Here is a 19,012-nt window from a genome sequence, read left to right on the forward strand (position 1 = left end):
TCTGCTTTTGGTTCTCCTAAACCAAACTTCTCAGGAGATCACTCATCCCTGATACTACTCTTGTATAAGCACGCTTAACTGCAGTTCTGATAGGTTCATGATCATCACGGCTTTAAAACGCATTGTGTCAAAAAATATGTATTACTTTATATATATAAGTACATCTCCATTCCCAAACGATGTGGGACGTCACATTGATATCCATTATTTAGTCAAACTCGCATGAGAAGCACTAGAATATGAGAGACTAGAAAGTACAAGACATCCAAACATGGCCTAAGTAATCTAACTTAATTCTTATTGAGACACAAATGATTTTTCATCATTATGCATGAAGAAAATAATACAATGGAAAAGTACGTACATACTACAATCAATTTGTCTACAAGATTTGTATTTTCTTTTCACTTTTACATTAAAAAAAAAAAAAAAAAAAAAAAAAAAAAAAAAAAAAGTCTTGGATTTTTAGAAAGTGGTGTAATGCGACTTGGGCCCTTCATTTCGTGGTCGGAGAAGCCATTAGATGGAAAGTGGACCAGCGTTGCGACAAAAAGTGCTTGACCAATTGCACAGCTGAAGGTACCGCCGCCTCTAAATGCAAGCAACAATGCGAAACTTTTTGCAATTCTATGGAATGTTTTTTCTGTGTTAAGGTGGGTGAATTCAGATTATGATCATCATCAAATATTGCAGAAAAGGGTCATGGGATCTAACAATTCTCCCTAATTATTTCCACCATTTGCTTTCTATATATCTATAATTGAGTGTCTACACTAAACAAATTAAAACTTACCATATCCGAGAAGTAAATAAAACTCCTCAATGTATACGTACCATTGCTAGCTTCTTCTTCTTCTTCTTCTTTTCTTTTTTTTTTTCTTTTTCATGTTCGTTGGCATGCATACATGAAAGACACGAAGGAAAGACAGTTTATTCATATTGCAGCTCAACGTGGTAATGATAATATAGTGTCTCTCATTGTATCAAGGTGTCCAAATTGTTGTGAACCGGTTGAGAACTGATTGATAACAGAGGTTGGAATGTACTCCATTTTGCTATCAAATGAGCTCCCTACTTTCGTTTAGAGGGTATCATTGAAATTTTGTATGTGTAATAACATAGGGTTTATATATTTTTCATAGTTAGTTGATTATAATCAATTCAATAGAATTCGATTACCGTATTTTTATTATCTTCATCTACTCCAAATCTCCTTATATATATTTAAAATGTAAAATATATCAATGATGTAGACCTTAGGCAATTACCTAGAAGTAAATCTAGGTGTCTAATTGAACAACCAAAAAATCCTTTGTCTCCATTTTCAATTTTTCTTTCACTTTTTCTCTTTAGTTTTCCATCTCATTATGAAATTATTTGTGGTATTAAAGCTAGAGGTTATGAGTTTGAACCCTAACTCCTCAATCAACCCTATTTCAGTTAAATATTCCACGTATCGGACATCACTTTTTAAGGAAGAGTTTGAACCCACACGCGAAGAATAGTGTAAGAATATTAATTAAAGGAAGAGTTTGAACCCAAACTCTTTTTAAGGAAGAGTTTGAACCCACACGCGAAGAGTTTCATCACTTTTGCAACCCTTCATCTCCGAAGTTTAAAAACTCTTAATTTAGTGTATTGAACTTTAAAAAAAATTACAATCTCACCCATCTGTTAGGATTTCCCATTAAATTCTAACAGAAGGGTAAGAAGTTTCAAAATACCCTTATTTTTTTAAAACCAAATTAATTATAATTTAAGGGTAATTTTATAATTTTACAAGGGTATAATGGTTATTTTACCCTTTGACTGTTTGACCTAACCCCAAACCCTAACGGGAGTAGTGAAATTGCAAAAAAAAATAAAATTTTGATACACTAAATTGAAAGTTTTTGAACTTTGGGAAGAAATTGCAAAAGTGATAGACGTTCAGGAAGATTAAGTGAAGTTTCCCCTTAATTAAATGATTAATTCACTTTCTATCTGCTTAGGCTTATGGGATAAATAGTAGTTTATCATAATATTCCTAAATTCGAAATTCAGTCATTGAGGTGAACCGATCGGGTCTTCTCATGTAAACATTAATTGATATTACACCGGGAGATCCAATTCCGACGCCTTCAGTATAGCAGGACCGCTGGACCCTGAATGTGCCGAAGAAGGTCTGATCGTGTGCAATCGCCAAAAGATGAAGGGAAATCAAGTATTCACCCGTCTCGGATGTGAAGCGGCGGACATTGCCGTTGCCCATAGCTACTCACCGACTCAACGTGTTTTCTCTGTTATTGAAGACGCAAACCCATTGCTTACAAAGATTAAAGCACCGGCTGAAGCTCATGATGGTGGTGTGCTACGGGAAGTTGAGAAATTAACCAGAAGCCTCATGGAAGCCTCTGAGGAATTGAGGTGAACTCCCTCCCTCCCTCCCTCATGACCCCTGAGAACACTGAAATCATCCAGAAATCCATTCAAACTCTGGCTTTGGCCTGGAAGAACGTTGATGTGAGATGCTAATTGGCAAAATGCCTACAATCTTTTGCTGATTACAAGTCATGAGCTTTTTTCTTCTTCTTTTTTCCACTCAATTGGTCTCCTCTTTTCCATCCTCCCACCATTGCAGAATATAAGCGCTCTGATATTCGGGGATTTCACGGTGATGAGGCCATAAGGGAGAATTTGAAATTACTTGTCAAGTCCCTCAGCAGGCTATTGTGAAGACAAATGAAAAGGTGGAAACATAATAGAAGGTTACAACGGTTAATTGTATGGTTAACAAGCCTCCTCCCTTATCACCCTGAGGAGAATCTGAAGCTTCAAGGTTTTTTTGAAACATTACTTTTACTGACTCGTTGCTCTTATAACATCAACTGAACAGCAAATTCAGCAAAACTACTAATTCTTACTAATAAACCTTCACCAACAAGACCCGGTTTGTCTTTTGACATAATCTACGTTGGAAAATTTTCATCAATGAGCTAGGGTGACCCCATTTTGCCTTATTGCATAGTCCGCTTTTCTTTTTTGAACTAGAAGCAACCAAAACAGAGAATTTCTTGTAATCGCCAAGAAGGAGCTGGCGAGTGAAATCAACTGACTGGAAAGTGGCAAGATAATAGATATTGGGTCCATTCTAAGATGACCCTTTCTTCCCTACCTTTCATGTAATTGAGTTCGAGAAGCCTTGGCTTGTGTACAGGTTGGAGGAAGAATCCTATTAAAAATACATATGAGAATCACATGTTCTAAATACATATATTAGTTCAATAGAATGAGTTAAAGAATTTTCTCCAACCCAATTCAGATAAAAACTTTTCCCTTGACATAAAAGAAGACAGATTTTAAGCTTTATAGCTAATCCAGCTTGCTACATATTTGGTCTACAGTCGGTTCAAACTCCACCACCTCCTCTGCAACAAAGGAAACTGCCAAGTCCCCAATAAAAAAAAACCACAACGGCATCACCACAAGCCCTCCAATCCTCAGCTTGATTATCACAAATTTTAAACATTAAACCGCCCGAAACGGTGGTGCCTCACCAAATTTCAGTAGGTAGGCTGTCTCATAAACAGGCCGCAGATGCAGAATCACTTGAGCATCTAAATATGCATCACAGGAGAAACACCAAACCGACAGATCACTGTTTCCCAAAGTAACCACCACATGAGCATTGAGCAAGACAACTTTATAATGCATTGCCGAAAAAAAAATCATATATATATGACTTGCATCAAATAGCAAAGCCCTAAAATCTTCATTAAAGATATCTGTGCTCTGGAGAAAGGGTTATCGAAATTATATTGATCCTGAATATTGCTTTACAGGCCTTGTAACCGAGAAGACTGATGTGTTTAGTTTTGGTGCATTTCTACTTGATCTTCTCGCAGGACTAAAGTTGGATACTCCACATTGGAGACACTCTGCATCCTCTCTGCCAGAGGGGGTGACGTCATATGATGAACAAAACTGGTTGAATGAAATAGTAGATCCGGTGTTACTGGAAGAAAGAATTGATCAGGAACAGCTTCTAGCTTTTGCAAAGCTCAGCCAGAGTTGTATGCGTTATAACGGAGAAGATAGGCCTGGAATTAATAATCGATCGAGGTGGCAAAACAACTCAGGCGTATTTATCAGTCTGTGCCATGCACACCACTTTAACTTAGCTCGATCTCCATCCAGACTGAATTTTAATTTGTCATTTGTTAGGTTGTGTTGAACTTATTTACTTTGCAGGTAATATTTCCAGTTCAGTTAAAAGGATAATTAAACATCTACCGAGTATGATTAGATATATCGGTGAAGAATTGCATTACTCCATTATCAAAACTACATAACTCAATCTAATTAAAATGTGCTGATTATCGGAACAACCCACAAAATCACCACCCATAATTTGCTCCAATTAATTAATTCAGTCAACAAAAAGATTACCAAATAAAACTCAATAATCACATCCCAAAATTTGACAATCAAACCTGACTTGTTTTGGGTGATGCAATTTAGTGAAAACATACAAAAATCAATCTTAGCAACCTCACCAAATCATTAAAAAAACTGTAAAATGGTCACTTCTCTCTTTTTTTATTTTTTTATTTTTTCTCATTTCTTTCTCACACAAATCAGACAACACAACACCACTTTTTTCCTTTATTTCTCCCATTTTCTTCTCCCAACTCTCATGTACCATTTTCTTCTCCCAATTCCTACTTTCAAGATTCCTATGGCCTTGCTTTAACAAGCAAAAATCGATTCTGAAATAGTAGTCCCTTCATCCAAAGTTTTGGAATTTCAACAGATTTGAAGGCTCATAGTTATCCTTCAAATAAGATATATTCGGCTTTCGCTGGTAGGCAACTTTCTAGCCTATCGCTATATGTTCATTTTAATTCAAATGTCTGATTTTGTTGCTCGACAGTAAGAAGCCCCGTTACTGTTTCTCCTTAGAACAATTCTTGAGTTGTGGGTTATTTGTTAGAATGATTGTCTAAAAGAAATCTGAAAAAAGTATTATTTAAATAGAATAGTGATAGTGTATAGTTAAAATAGTGAAGCTGTTGGAGATGCATTAAAAAAGTGGCTCACCGGAATAGAAAAAAAAATGATTTTTAGCTATTTTGGCGTGAGCTGCTAAGAATGCTTTAAGATCATATCAAAAATGGAATGCTTTAACAACCAGCCTGCTTAAAAAAAGGTTTATTATATAGTACACCAAGATTGAAAGTTTCTTTTTTTTTTTCACATTTGAGATAGATTTTTAACATAAAAAGTAATTTAGTTACTATATATATAGAACTAAAGTTGACTTTAGGAAAAAAAAAAAATTGACGCAAGACGTGATTTATGGAGAAAAAAAAAAGTATAATTTATCCTAATAACTAAGTGGGCTGGATACTGGGCTTGGTTTGGGTGAACCTGCCCCCAAACTATTTCTGACCAGCCCGACTAAGAACTTTAGAGAAGCTAGGGTTTTGAACTCTACACTGTATAAATAGAAACTTTCCTTCACTTTCTCGTCTTCGTGCTGTGCTAAATTTTCTAGGGTTTTGGATTGACCTCTTGCTCGCGTAGCTCAGCTCTCTGCGATCTCGCGAAAGCACGAAGAAATCATTTGTTTGTGCCTTTGTGTTTTGGATTTATAATTTTGTATTTAGATTTGTTAATTTTGTGCCAACGGGAAAAATGTCCAAAAAGTATTAATTTTTTTTATAAAAAAATAAAATCTGCACAAAAACTGGTGTAAACCCGGCTCAAAACCGAAACTAAAAAGTGGTTTTAAAACCGCCGATTATTAAGGCAATAACTGTTAATTGGCGGTTATAAAAATAACCGCCTTCGCCGAGACAGTTAGTAGTTGCGGTTGATAAAATAAAATAACCGATAGGCAGTTAACGGTTTTACCCAATAACCGTCGATTATAACCGTTTGTATACCCTTACATTTGGCCTCTTAGTTATATTTTTTATATGAACACTTTCTACAATTGTTATTTATTTTTCTTGGCATATGAATTATTACTTGGTCTTTGTCTCTGTGGTCCATGCTATGCGACAACTCATTAAGTTGGGTTGAGGCATGAGGACATCAATAAAGCAGTGGATGACGGGAAAAAAAAAAAAAAAAAATCAAGGATCAATTATTATTCAGCTTATTTATGTGCTTCTTTATGTGCGACATAAAGTTTTTCCTTCAGCTTGGTGCGACATAAAGAAGTTTGGTGCTTTCCTTCAGAGAAGTCTGGTGCTCGGTGCTGGGTGCTTTGCTTCAGAGAAGTTTGGTGCTTTCCTTCAGCTTGGTGTTTTGTTGATGGTACAAATTATTGCACGTCGTGCCACGTAGCACCCGTAGATAATCTTTTCGTACACCACTCTCTTACATCTTACGGTCATGGTTCATCTTAATGCTCTAGTCATTATATAGTGATTACTTGGTCTTTGCCTATAAATATAATTGGAAACAATGTTGCCTCTCATAACCCAACTCTCGGCCTTTTTCTTTTCTTTTCTTTTTTCTCTTTCCTTCTGATCCATATTTGTCCATTTCTTCTTCATCTTCATCTCCCATTACATTCTTCTCTTTCTCTTAGTAGCAACGGAAGCTGCTACCTACGACTGTCATCGCTGCCATTTTCATTGCTGATTCAACTCGGTAATTTCGTCATATCTCACCTTTAGAGAACCAATAGCAACTTTTCTTAAACTTTTCTTCAATTTAAGAAATTAAATCACTTTTTGATTCACTATTTAAATGCACTTCACAATAACTTATCTTATCATTTTCCTATATCATTGAAATATTATTTAAATTATGAGAAATACTACAGTTCCTTCTAGTGTTCTTCTGGTGTCCATCTCAAAGGATATAAATGTAATAAAAAAATTACATCTATGTCCTTCTAGATGATATGGATGCAATTTTTTAATTTTTTTTATTACATTTATGTCCTTCCAAATGGACACAAGAAGAACATTAGAAGGAGTTCTAGCATTCCTCTTAAATTAAATGCTAAAAAAAAAAAGAGATGAAAGAGAAATTATTAAAATATTGTTTCAAATAAATGCTAGACAATGAGAGAGGAAATATAAAGTTTTTTTTATATTAAAATAATGGTAAGGGAACTACTTTTGCTTCCCTAGATGTAAGGTACAATTTTGTGTTCCCTTAGTTTATGGAACAACAAGGGAAATCCTCAAATGATAGCTCAATCGGCTGGAGACCAAGCCTCATAAAGCGGAGGTCACTAGTTCAAATCTCATCTCCCCCCTCTTGTGTGAATATGTTAAAAAAAAAAAAAAAGTCTAATTCAAGTAGGGTTTTTAGGAGTTTTTCTTAAACGTAGGAAATAAAATGAGATTTCAAAAAGCTAATCTCAATGCTCTTTGGAATTAACTATCGGTGGTGGTGTTGGGCTTTCAATATTATTATGTTCTTTTCAGTTATATTTTTCATTCAAGTATGCCAAAGGCTCCTAATATGCATACTTTGTGTCATCACGAGTTGTCATGAGTAAGCTAACAGTACCATTTGGAGTAGGTGCTACACCTGGAACATTTTGACCAAGTGGAATTGGAATTAGATGAACAGTACCTTGGATTGTTGTTTTGAGTTCCCTGTGACCTTATGAATGCGTAATTCATGATATTCCTGAAGTGCAGATCAAAGATATACGGCAAGGCGTAAAAACTATTAACCCAAAGACCATATTGTGTGAAGAGATATTTATAGGAGTCATAAAAAGATGGATCCCTCCCGTTTGTCTGAATCTCAGGAATCTGTTAATGCTAATAAGCCCGAGCAAAACCAGATCAGCATTACTTTCATGGATCCCTCCAGTTTGTCTGAATCTCAGGTATCTGTTAATGCTAATAAGCCCGAGGAAAACCAGATCAGCATTACTTTCATGGATCCCTCCAGTTTGTCTGAATCTCAGGTATTTGTTAATGCTAATAAGCCCGAGCAAAACCAGAGCATTACTTTCATGGATCGTGATTCCTACAATGCTGCAACAAAAGGCAAAATCGAGGTCTTCAAAAATATTGCCGATCATTATTCTCTTGCCCTCCTACTAACTGCAAATAAAAACACAATCCTCCATATTTACATCACAGCCCTCAATTCCCAATTCGAATCAAGAACACCTATTGCAAAATCAGAATCAACAACAACCCTCAATACAAGATCGGAATCAACAACCAACTTTGTGGAAGAAATTCTTGAAATGTGTTCACCATTGTTATGGCAAGCCAATGTCAAAGGTGAAACTCCATTGCACATTGCGGCAAGGTATGGGCGTGATGACATAGTGAAAGTTCTAATCAAATCTTGTGCCCAAACTCCCCATCAAGACCTTGAAGGAGGGATTGAACCCATAAAGGAAATGCTTAGGATGACTAACAAAGAAAAAGACACGGCTTTACACGAGGCTGTACGTTTTCGTCACCTTAAGGTTGTAACATTGTTGATTGAAACAGACCCAAAATTTTCATATTCTGCTAATGATGTTGGTGAGACTCCTCTTTACATAGCTGCCGAGAGAGGATTTGAAGACGTGATGATTAAAATTTTAGACGAATGCAAATCACCAATGCATGGCAGCGGCGGCCCCCTTGGTAGGACGGCTTTGCATGCTGCTGTAATATGGGGTGATAAATATGAAGGTACTTTCTATTTATTTTCTCAATGTTCTACATGCATGCATGGTTAATTTAGTAATGACTAATGCAGGTTTAATTTTTTTCAAGGTTTATAATAATTTTGATAAAAAGAAAAAATTCATCAAATAAATGAAAATGATCATTATACTTAACAAACAAATTATTTTAATTATTGTAGATATGACCACAAGAATTCTGAAACAAGTTGAAGGTATAAGTAGAACAGTTGACGATAAGGATTGGACTCCGCTTCACTTGGCTGCATACTTGGGCCATTCAGCCTTAGTAACGCTGTTGTTGAATGATGATAAATATGTAGCATACATGAAAGACAAAAACGGTAGGACAGCTCTTCATATTGCAATTCAACGGGGTAATGATGATATAGTGAAGAGCATTGTATCAAGTTGTCCAGATTGTTGCGAACTGGTTGATAACAAAGGTTGGAATGTACTCCATTTTGCTATCATTTTCCCCGTCCCCGACTATCATTTTATGCCAAGGGAAAAGAACAAACGTTTAGAGAGGATCATTGATATTATCAGAGAAAATTCATGTCTCGACAACCTTTTGAATGAGAAGAATGCCGATGGGGATACACCTCTTCATTACTATTTGAAAGAACGTTGGCCAGCTGAGCATTTTTTTTGTTACCCTCGACTGGACAAGATGGCTTTCAACAAAAAAAACCTCACAGCGTTCGAAGGTGCTTTATATAATTTGCCAATTTTCAGAAGAAAAGAGGTAACACATAATTTTATCTTGCATTTGAAAAAAATTTATTTATCCGTTTTTCAGGTCTTCAGGTGGGGCCACCCTATTGCCTCTCTCTTCCTCTCTCCTAATCACTCTCCTTTTTCTCTTTCTAAATTTAGTATTAAGTCTTCAAATACATCTAAAAATATGAAGAAAAAAAAAATCTAAAATTACTGAATCCAATCACTCATCTATAATGCTTTCTCAGAAAGATAGTTCAAATTCATTTATTGATTAAGCACACATAACTATCATCTTTTAGGGGCAAACTAAGAAAGTTGAACTTATATTGATTATTAATTTTCTCCTTTTTCTTACACAAATTAAATTTTAGTTGTTTATGAATTAAGAAGAAACTAATATCTAATTAAGTTGATATAGACATATTATACGTGAAAAATTAAAATCAATTGTATTGTTAAACAAGTTCTAATGTATTTTAAAATCTCTAAAAGTTAAATGGGCAAAAAACACTCTACTAGGGTTAGAAACTTTTTTCTCTCACGGCCAAGAAGAGACACAGCTTGAGAAAGAGAGAAGAACAAGGGGTCCTCCTCCTCTATTATTCCTCTTCCTTTTCTCATTATGCTTTCCCTTTCCTTGGTAGTTTTTCCTATAGTTTTCTCAATCTCTTATGAGGTATTATCCATCGCCTTGTGTGCGATTTATCCTCCAGAACTTGCAGCCTCAACCCCTTCACCAACGCCCTTCCGCCTCCTCCATTTGGATCTATCATGGGTCTCGGTTTTGGCTTCCTTGAAGCTCGATCTGCCTCTCTCTGACAGCCCCGCTAATTAACGCACCTCTCTGACGTTGTCTCTAGCCTCCCTGTTCCCCGTCACCACCTCCCGCTCAACTTGTTGGTTCTCTTGCAACAGTGCGTGGATCTCACGTTCCTCCTCGTCCCCTCCACCTCCACTTTTGGTGTTGCTAATTTTCGGGCTTAGAGTTTTTTTCCTGGTCTTTATTCTGTTTTTCTACATGTATTGTTGTTCTCTTTGCATGTTTGCTTTCTGCTTCACCCAATTCTATTGGGCTTCAAACTCTTTGGCTCCCTTTCCGTGTCTGAAGGTTCTTGCATGTTGTTTGTCTAGCTTGGGTTTGCAAGTTGTTAAGCCTGTATTTATTTTCCGTTTCTTGTACTAGCTTCTTGTTATCGTTTGTAATTTCTTTTGGAAATATATATATATATATATAATTTTTTTATTTAGTGATCTTAATCAAATAAACATTAGTAAATGTCAGAAATATTTTTAAATATTTGTCTCATTTTAAATATGGGATGTTTGTCTTTTTATTAAATTTTTTGTCCATTTGGTTTAGCGGTTTCAAAATGTGCGATTTAAAAAAAAAAAAAAAAAAAAAAAAAAAAAAAAAAAAAAAAAATTATAACATCATGATTCGGCCTTCAAAATTGTGATTTATCTTTTAAAATCATGGGATTTTTTGACAATGCACCATTTTGTTTGCAATTTGAAAATTTAAAGAATCTATTTAAAAAAAAACTTTGAAAAAGCCTCTTTTACTTTTCGAAACCTCAAAATTTTTCTCAAATACGAGTTAACCCAACATATATATTTTCATATATATGCCACTCCCACCACTAACAGATTTAAAAGGACAAATTTTTCCTCCAAACTAGGTTGGAAAAGCTTTCTTTAATTCAGTCTATCAAAATGTCATGCGTTTCTTTGCATGTGAAAAATACATGCTTTTTTAATTGTAGGGAAAAAGTTGGAAGAGCAAATGCACTTTTATAAAATTTCTGACAACTTTATTCCTTGCAATTGAAAGAAGCATGTGGTTCTCATATAAAAAGGAACATATGACATTTTTTTATAGACTAGGTTGGAGGAAAACTCTGGCCATAAATAAATAATGCCATTATTTATTTTGACTTTCATATTGAAAAAGTGTTTAAATAAGAAAAAAAATATGATTTTTTTTTTTCTTCCTTTTCCTTTTTCTTTCCATAACACGCAACAAAATTTTTCTCTTTCTTGTTTTAAATTCCAATTCTGTCTTTAAACAATTTGAGCGTTTTAATTTGATCATAGTTACATATATGATAGATTTAACACCCATTTTTAAAAATAAAAAATAAAAAAAAAAATCATGTTAAATCCCTATTTGAATAAAAAATCCCTAATAATATCGGTATAAATATTACACAGGAGAAGAATCAACCACCTCTACGAGTAATAACTTACGAAGACAAGTAGGAGTTATCTTATTTACGGAATACAGCTAGAGCCCAATTGATAGCGTTGCAGCATGTATTACCATGCCGGGAGGATTCATGGAAAGTGGAGAAGGCTCACACCCAGGCTCTGTACTTCAGAAAAAAAAAAAAAAAAAAAAAAAAAAAAAAAAAAAAAAAAAGTGTTGCTTTCAAAGCATTTGTCATCATATATATATTAATTAGTGACAAGTGTTGTCTGAATGAGTTTTCTTGTTACTTAATTTCGCATGTTACGAATTGATGATACATATTACATAATATTGATATTTGATGTACTGTTTGCTAAAACATATTGTATTGTTACAAACATGATTTGTTTTCAACCGTTTCAAACGTTTTTACTGCTTGACCTTAGGACATGTTCATGAGTTTTTATGAAAGAAAAATTCAGTTGTAATAGTTATGACCGTTACTAATTTATAACTCTTACAAGCCATTCATTCTTGACGACCGTTTTTACATGCCATTGATTTCTTAGTCTTTAACATATTTTGAGGTTTTAATGTAAAATTCACTACAAAAATGTTGCTCATTAGCATCGACACTTGGTGGACGCTAAAAGTCCTCAAGTCGACGCTATTGACTATTAGCATCAACACATTGACGCTAATAGGTTGACCCGAAAGCTCTGACGGTGATGATCATCAATGTCGACTTAGAGGTCGACGTTGATGATGACCCACCATCGTCGACATATGTTGACGCTAATGATATATGTGGTCGACACTAAAGATTGTAGCACAGATATCAAATGCCGACCCTGATAGGTCTATCTTTAGCGTCGACGTAGAGGTCAACGCTAATGATGACCCACCAGCATCGACAAAGTCGACGCAAATGATATATGTGATCGACACATACGTCGATGCTAATAGTCTATCGTTAGTGTCGACTATTGTGTACACTAATGAGTTAAACATAAATAAATAAGAAAATAAAAATATATTTCGAATAATCCATTAGCGTCAACCCAGTCAACGCTAACACCCTAAAAATAAATTAAAATATTTATATATATATATATATAATCTAATCATATATATACTAGTTTATGAACTTAGTTGTAACACCCCGGTCCCATATTGGGAAGAGATAAATAGCTCACATATAGTTAGTGGTTTATAAAAGATAGTCATGAGTGCTAAATCTCACATTGCCTAATTACTAGGCTTGGCAATTCGAGTTGGCGGGTCGGGTTCGTGTCGATCTGTCAAGTTAGCGGGTTTGAGTACAACCCGAATGCAACCCAATTAATAATCGGGTTGGAACGGGGTCAACCTGATTGTGATTATTTTTTAAAAATCAAAAATCAAAAAAAAAATGCCATAAACGGGTTAGCGGGTTGGAAAAATAATAATAATAATCGGGTTGCAATCGGGTTGACCCGCCAGACATGATTCTAATCGGGTCATAATCAGGTCACCCAAACCCAAATCCTATATTTTCATGTCGGGTTCGCGAGTCGTGTCAAAAATTGCAAACCCTACTAATTGCTAGGTGAAACTGGGCTTTATAAGGGATTTAAGGGAAGCTTCAAATTGACTAATTCTTTTGGGGTAATAGCGTAGATCTAGCTAGTGCTTTTCTCTAGGTCATTACAAATGGTAACAAAGCCACCTAGTAACGCCAGGTCATGGGGTACTGGAGCATCGCATGACGTGGCCCAAACAAAAACTTCAGGAGTTTAAGGAGGAAAGTTTGTAACACCCCGGTCCCATATTAGGAAGAGATAAATAGCTCACATAGAGTGAGTGGTTTATAAGAGATAGTCATGAGTGTTAAGTCTCACATTACTTAGTTACTAAGTAAAATTGGGCTTTATAAAGGATTATAGGAAAGTTTCAAATTGACAAACCTTTTTAAGGTGATAGCGCAGATTTGACTAGTGTTATTCCATGTGTCATTACCATTTGTAACAATCCACCCCCAATGACACAATATTGTTCGCTTTTAGTTCCCCTAAACCAGACTTCTTAGGAGATCACTCATCCTGGTACTACTCTCGTATAAACACGCTTAACTGTGGAGTTTTGATAGGTTAATGACCATCACGGCTTTAAAACGCGTTGTGTCAAGAAATGTGCGTTTATACATATAAGCACATCCTCATTCCTAGACGATGTGGTACGTTACAATCATCCCATGTTGGGACCCAGTGTCCCCACTGGCGATCCTCATAGGATCACCCCATTCTTAACATCCCAATGAGTGCCCACTGGCGACCCTCATGGACTTGTGCACGCTCTCTCCATCTCAAGCGGGACAATGACTCTGATACCATTCGTAATGGCCCACTTTCAATGACACAATATTGTTCGTTTTTTGTTCCCCTAAACCAAACTTCCCATGAAGTCACCCATCCTACTACTACTCTCGCATAAGCACGCTTAACTGCGAAGTTCTGATAGATTCATGACCATCACGACTTTAAAACGCATTATGCCAAAAAATGTGCATTACTATATACATATGAGCACATCTCATTCCCAGGCGATGTGAGTCGTCACATTAGTATCCATTATTTAATCAAACTCACATGAGAAGCACTTAAATATGAGAATATGAGAGACTAGAAAGTACAAGACATCCAAACACGGCCTAAGTAATCTAACTTAATTCTAATTGAGACAAATGATTTTTCATCGTTATACATGAAGAAAATAATACAATGGAAAAGTACTTACATACTACAATCACTTTGTCTACAAGATTTGTATTTTCTTTTCACTTTTACATAAAAATAAAAATAAAAAATAAAAATAAAAAGTCCTGGATTTTTAAAAAGTCGTGTAATGCGACTTGGGCCCTTCATTTCGTGGTCGGAGAAGCCATTAGATGGAAAGTGGACCAGCGTTGCAACAAAAAGTGCTTGACCAATTGCACAGCTGAAGGTACTACCGCCTCTAAATGCAAGCATCAATGCGAAACTTTGTGCAATTCTATGGAATGTTTTTTTCTGTGTTAAGGTGGGTGAATTTAGGATATGATCATCATCAAATATTGCAGAAAAGGGTCATGGGATCTAACAATTCTCCCTAGTTATTTTCACCATTTGCTTTCTATATATCTATAATTGAGTGTCTACACTAAACAAAACTTACCATATCCGAGAAGTAAATAAAACTCCTCAGACCTCAATGTATAGGTACCATTGCTAGCTTCTTCTTCTTCTTCTTTTCTTTTTTTTTTTCTTTTTCATGTTCGTTGGCATGCATACATGAAAGACACAAAGGAAAGGACAGTTTATTCATATTGCAGCTCAACGTGGTAATGATAATATAGTGTCTCTCATTGTATCAAGGTGTCCCAATTGTTATGAACTGGTTGAGAACTGATTGATAACAGAGGTTGGAATGTACTCCATTTTGCTATCAAATGAGCTCCCTACTTTTGTTTAGAGGGAATCATTGAAATTTTGTATGTGTTAGAACATAGGGTTTATATATTTTTCATAGTTAGTTGATTATAATCAATTCAATAGAATTTGATTACCGTATTTGTATTATCTTCATCTACTCCAAATCTATTTATATATATATATATATATATATATATATATATATATATATCAATGATGTAGCCTTTAGGCAATTACCTAGAAGTAAATCTAGGTGTCTAATCGAACAACCAAAAAATTCTGTCTCCATTTTTAATTTTTCTTTCGCTTTTTCTCTTTAGTTTTCCATCTCATTATGAAATTATTTGTGGTATTAAAGCTAGAGGTTATGAGTTTGAACCCTAACTCCTCAATCAACCCTATTTCAGTTAAATATTCCACGTATCGGGCATCACTTATTAAGGAAGAGTTTGAACCCACACACGAAGGATAGTGTAAGAATATTAATTAAAGGAAAAACTTCACTTAATCCTCCTGAACTTTCATCACTTTTGCAACCCCTCATCTCCGAAGTTTAAAAACTCTTAATTTAGTGTATTGAACTTTAAAAAAAATTACAATCTCACCCATATGTTATGAGTTCCCATTAAATTCTAACAGAAGGGTAAGAAGTTTCAAACTACCCTTATTTTTTTAAAACCAAATTAATTATAATTTAAGGGTAATTTTATAATTTTACAAGGGTATAATGGTTATTTTACCCTTTGACTGTTTGACCTAACCCCAAATCCTAACGGGAGTAGTGAAATTGCAAAAAAAATAAAATTTTGATACACTAAATTGAGAGTTTTTGAACTTTGAGAAGAAATTGTAAAAGTGATAGACGTTTAAGAAGATTAAGTGAAGTTTCCCCTTAATTAAATGATTAATTCACTTTCTATCTGCTTATGCTTATGGGATAAATAGTAGTTTATCATAATATTCCTAAATTCGAAATTCAGTCATTGAGGTGAACCGATCGGGTCTTCTCATGTAAACATTAATTGATATTACACCGGGAGATCCAATTCCGACGCCTTCAGTATAGTAAGACCGCTGGACCCTGAATGTGCCGAAGAAGGTCTGATCGTGTGCAATCGCCAAAAGATGAAGGGAAATCAAGTATTCACCCGTCTCGGATGTGAAGCGGCGGACATTGCCGTTGCCCATAGCTACTCACCTGACTCAACGTGTTTTCTCTGTTATTGAAGACGCAAACCCATTGCTTACAAAGATTAAAGCACCGTCTGAAGCTCATGATGGTGGTGTGCTACGGGAAGTTGAGAAATTAACCAGAAGCCTCATGGAAGCCTATGAGGAATTGAGGTGAACTCCCTCCCTCCCTCCCTCATGACCCCTGAGAACACTGAAATGAAAAGGTGGAAACATAATAGAAGGTTACAACGGTTAATTGTATGGTTAACAAGCCTCCTCCCTTATCACCCTGAGGAGAATCTGAAGCTTCAAGGTCTTTTTGAAACATTACTTTTACTGACTCGTTGCTCTTATAACATCAACTGAACAGCAAATTCAGCCAAACTACTAATTCTTACTAATCAACCTTCACCAACAAGACCCGGTTTGTCTTTTAACATAATCTACGTTGGAAAATTTTCATCAATGAGCTAGGGTGACCCCATTTTGCCTTATTGCATAGTCCGCTTTCCTTTTTCGAACTAGAAGCAACCAAAACAGAGAATTTCTTGTAATCGCCAAGAAGGAGCTGGCGGGTGAAATCAACTGACTGGAAAGTGGCAAGATAATAGATATGAGGAGTGATTCCTGTACACCAAGTGTACAACTATCATTATTCAATAGGTATTGGGTCCATTCTAAGATGACCCTTTCTTCCCTACCTTTCATGTAATTGAGTTCGAGAAGCCTTGGCTTGTGTACAGGTTGGAGGAAGAATCCTATTAAAAATACATATGAGAATCACATGTTCTAAATACATATATTAGTTCAATAGAATGAGTTAAAGAATTTTCTCCGACCCAATTCAGATAAAAACTTTGCCCTTGACATAAATAAAAAGACAGATTTTCAGCTTTATACCTAATCCAGCTTGCTACATGTTTGGTCTACACTCATTTCAAACTCCACCACCTCCTCTGCACCAAAGGAAACTGCCAAGTCCACAATAAAAAAACCTCAACGGCATGACCACAAGCCCTCCAATCCTCAGCTTGATTATCACTAATTTTAAACATTAAACCGCCCGAAACAGTGGTGCCTCACCAAATTTCAGTAGGTAGGCTGTCTCATAAACAGGCCGCAGTTGCAGAATCACTTGAGCATCTAAATATGCATCACAGGAGAAACACCAAACCGACAGATCACTGTTTCCCAAAGTAACCACCACATGAGCATTGAGCAAGACAACTTTATAATGCATTGCCGAGAAAGTCAAATGGAATAATTCGAAGAAGACACAATTTGAAGAAAATAATTGCTAATACATAATACCTGTAGCTGAGGGCCAGACAATGATTCGACTGCTGATGATGCTGGAGCATATGCTTGTTCACAAAACGGCTGCAGAGCACGTCCTTACAGCATAAACATAACCAATTCTCATCCGGGTGTTGGCACCTTTGCACATATCAATGATTCCACACATGAGCAGATAAATTCAATTTTTCTTTTTGTAAAGGAAATTCACTAGACACACAAAGGGTGCAACCCAAGTACACGGAAACTATAAAAGAAAAAACACCCAACAAATCAAGAACAATAAAAAAGAGAACAAATTTCTACATAGCTAGAGACACGGGGTAAAGCGGTAGCAAAACTCCCACTCAAATAAGGTTTTCAGAAGAGAGGTCCGTAAAATCGAGCTCGTTCTCTCTTGATTATATACTTAATAAATTATTATGTTAAAGTTCATTATTTTCTATCAGTTCAAGTTTTTGAGATAACCAATGATTTAACTTAGTATTATATAGAGGTTTTAAATTTGAACCACAATCTCACATTTTACTTAATTTCAGTTAAATATTCAAAGCTTCATTTGTAAACGGATTATTTTAACACTTTTCTTATGTAAGTGGGACTCAACCAGCAATGCACCATGTACAATTGTTAAATGCAACAAAATAAAATTTGAATGGGAGAGCATCTTATTCCACCAACAATAGTTTTCTTTAAAACAAAAAATAAAAGAAGTAGAACTCAAAACCACCATGATAAATTACTGATTAGTGACTACTCTAAAAACTTAACAAAAAATAATGAATTTAATCATCTAATTATTATTTAACAGATAAAAAAAAAATCATACATGACTTGCATCAAATAGCAAAGCTCTAAAATCTTCACTAGAAATATCTTTAGAATTGATCGCATTTAATGACTAATAAATATAGAGGTACGTTTGAGTTTGAGTGGTTAAGTTACAACACAAATGAGTGAAAATTTTGGTAAGATTAGAAAGTGAAATGGAGCATGGATCTAAGAAGCAACCTGTAGCAAGGAGTATCGGGGGTGGGGATGTGAGCGAGATCCGATGACAGGGAAGCCAGATGATCGCACCGAGTCCGAGCCTCAACCCAACCCGACTCCGCTCCGTGTAATAACAATAAGTCTTCCTCTTCTTTCTGAGTCAATCATTCACAAACTCCCATTAGAACCCTAACCTAACAAACAAATAATCAAAAAAGAAGAAGAATAAAAAGTGCCGTCCGATTGATTTACCAGTGGAGCAGACGAAGAAGACGAAGAAGGAGCAGCTTCACTCGCCATTGAGAGAGGGACGGACTGTGATTGATTAGAAGAAAGTGTGCCGACTAGAGATAGTGTTCGGCTGAAGACGACGTCGTTAAGAACATTTTTTTTTTTTGAAAGGATCGTTAAGAAGATTTAACTCGCCATAAATTTTTGAAAGAAATTCATATTTAATTTCAAAAATTATATTCTTAAATTTTTCTCAAATTTTAAATAGAACTCTTTATTATTTTACTGTAAAAATTAACATATTTCTTTCTAAATCAA

At 35.4% G+C, this 19,012-nt stretch overlaps 2 protein-coding genes across 2 annotated transcripts; one reads left to right on the plus strand and one right to left on the minus strand.

Moving 5' to 3' along the window:
- The first annotated feature begins 7,654 nt into the window (after positions 1-7,654).
- Positions 7,655-11,727, plus strand: LOC133882935 (uncharacterized). Its single transcript, XM_062322174.1, has 3 exons — positions 7,655-8,651; positions 8,827-9,392; positions 11,579-11,727. The coding sequence occupies exons 1-3, from the start codon at positions 7,733-7,735 to the stop codon at positions 11,624-11,626; spliced, it is 1,533 nt and encodes a 510-aa protein (XP_062178158.1). The 5' UTR covers positions 7,655-7,732; the 3' UTR covers positions 11,627-11,727.
- Positions 11,728-16,951: 5,224 nt separating this feature from the next.
- On the minus strand, positions 16,952-18,840 carry LOC133882880 (uncharacterized). The gene is made up of 5 exons (XM_062322108.1): positions 18,716-18,840; positions 18,485-18,618; positions 17,489-17,614; positions 17,261-17,361; positions 16,952-17,148 (listed from the first exon to the last, which is right to left on the minus strand). Exons 1-5 carry the CDS (start codon positions 18,761-18,763, stop codon positions 17,078-17,080), a joined length of 480 nt encoding a protein of 159 aa, XP_062178092.1. The 5' UTR covers positions 18,764-18,840; the 3' UTR covers positions 16,952-17,077.
- Positions 18,841-19,012: the final 172 nt, after the last annotated feature.

The sequence above is a fragment of the Alnus glutinosa genome, chromosome 11 (assembly GCF_958979055.1).
Source record: "Alnus glutinosa chromosome 11, dhAlnGlut1.1, whole genome shotgun sequence".
Taxonomy (NCBI): domain Eukaryota; kingdom Viridiplantae; phylum Streptophyta; class Magnoliopsida; order Fagales; family Betulaceae; genus Alnus; species Alnus glutinosa.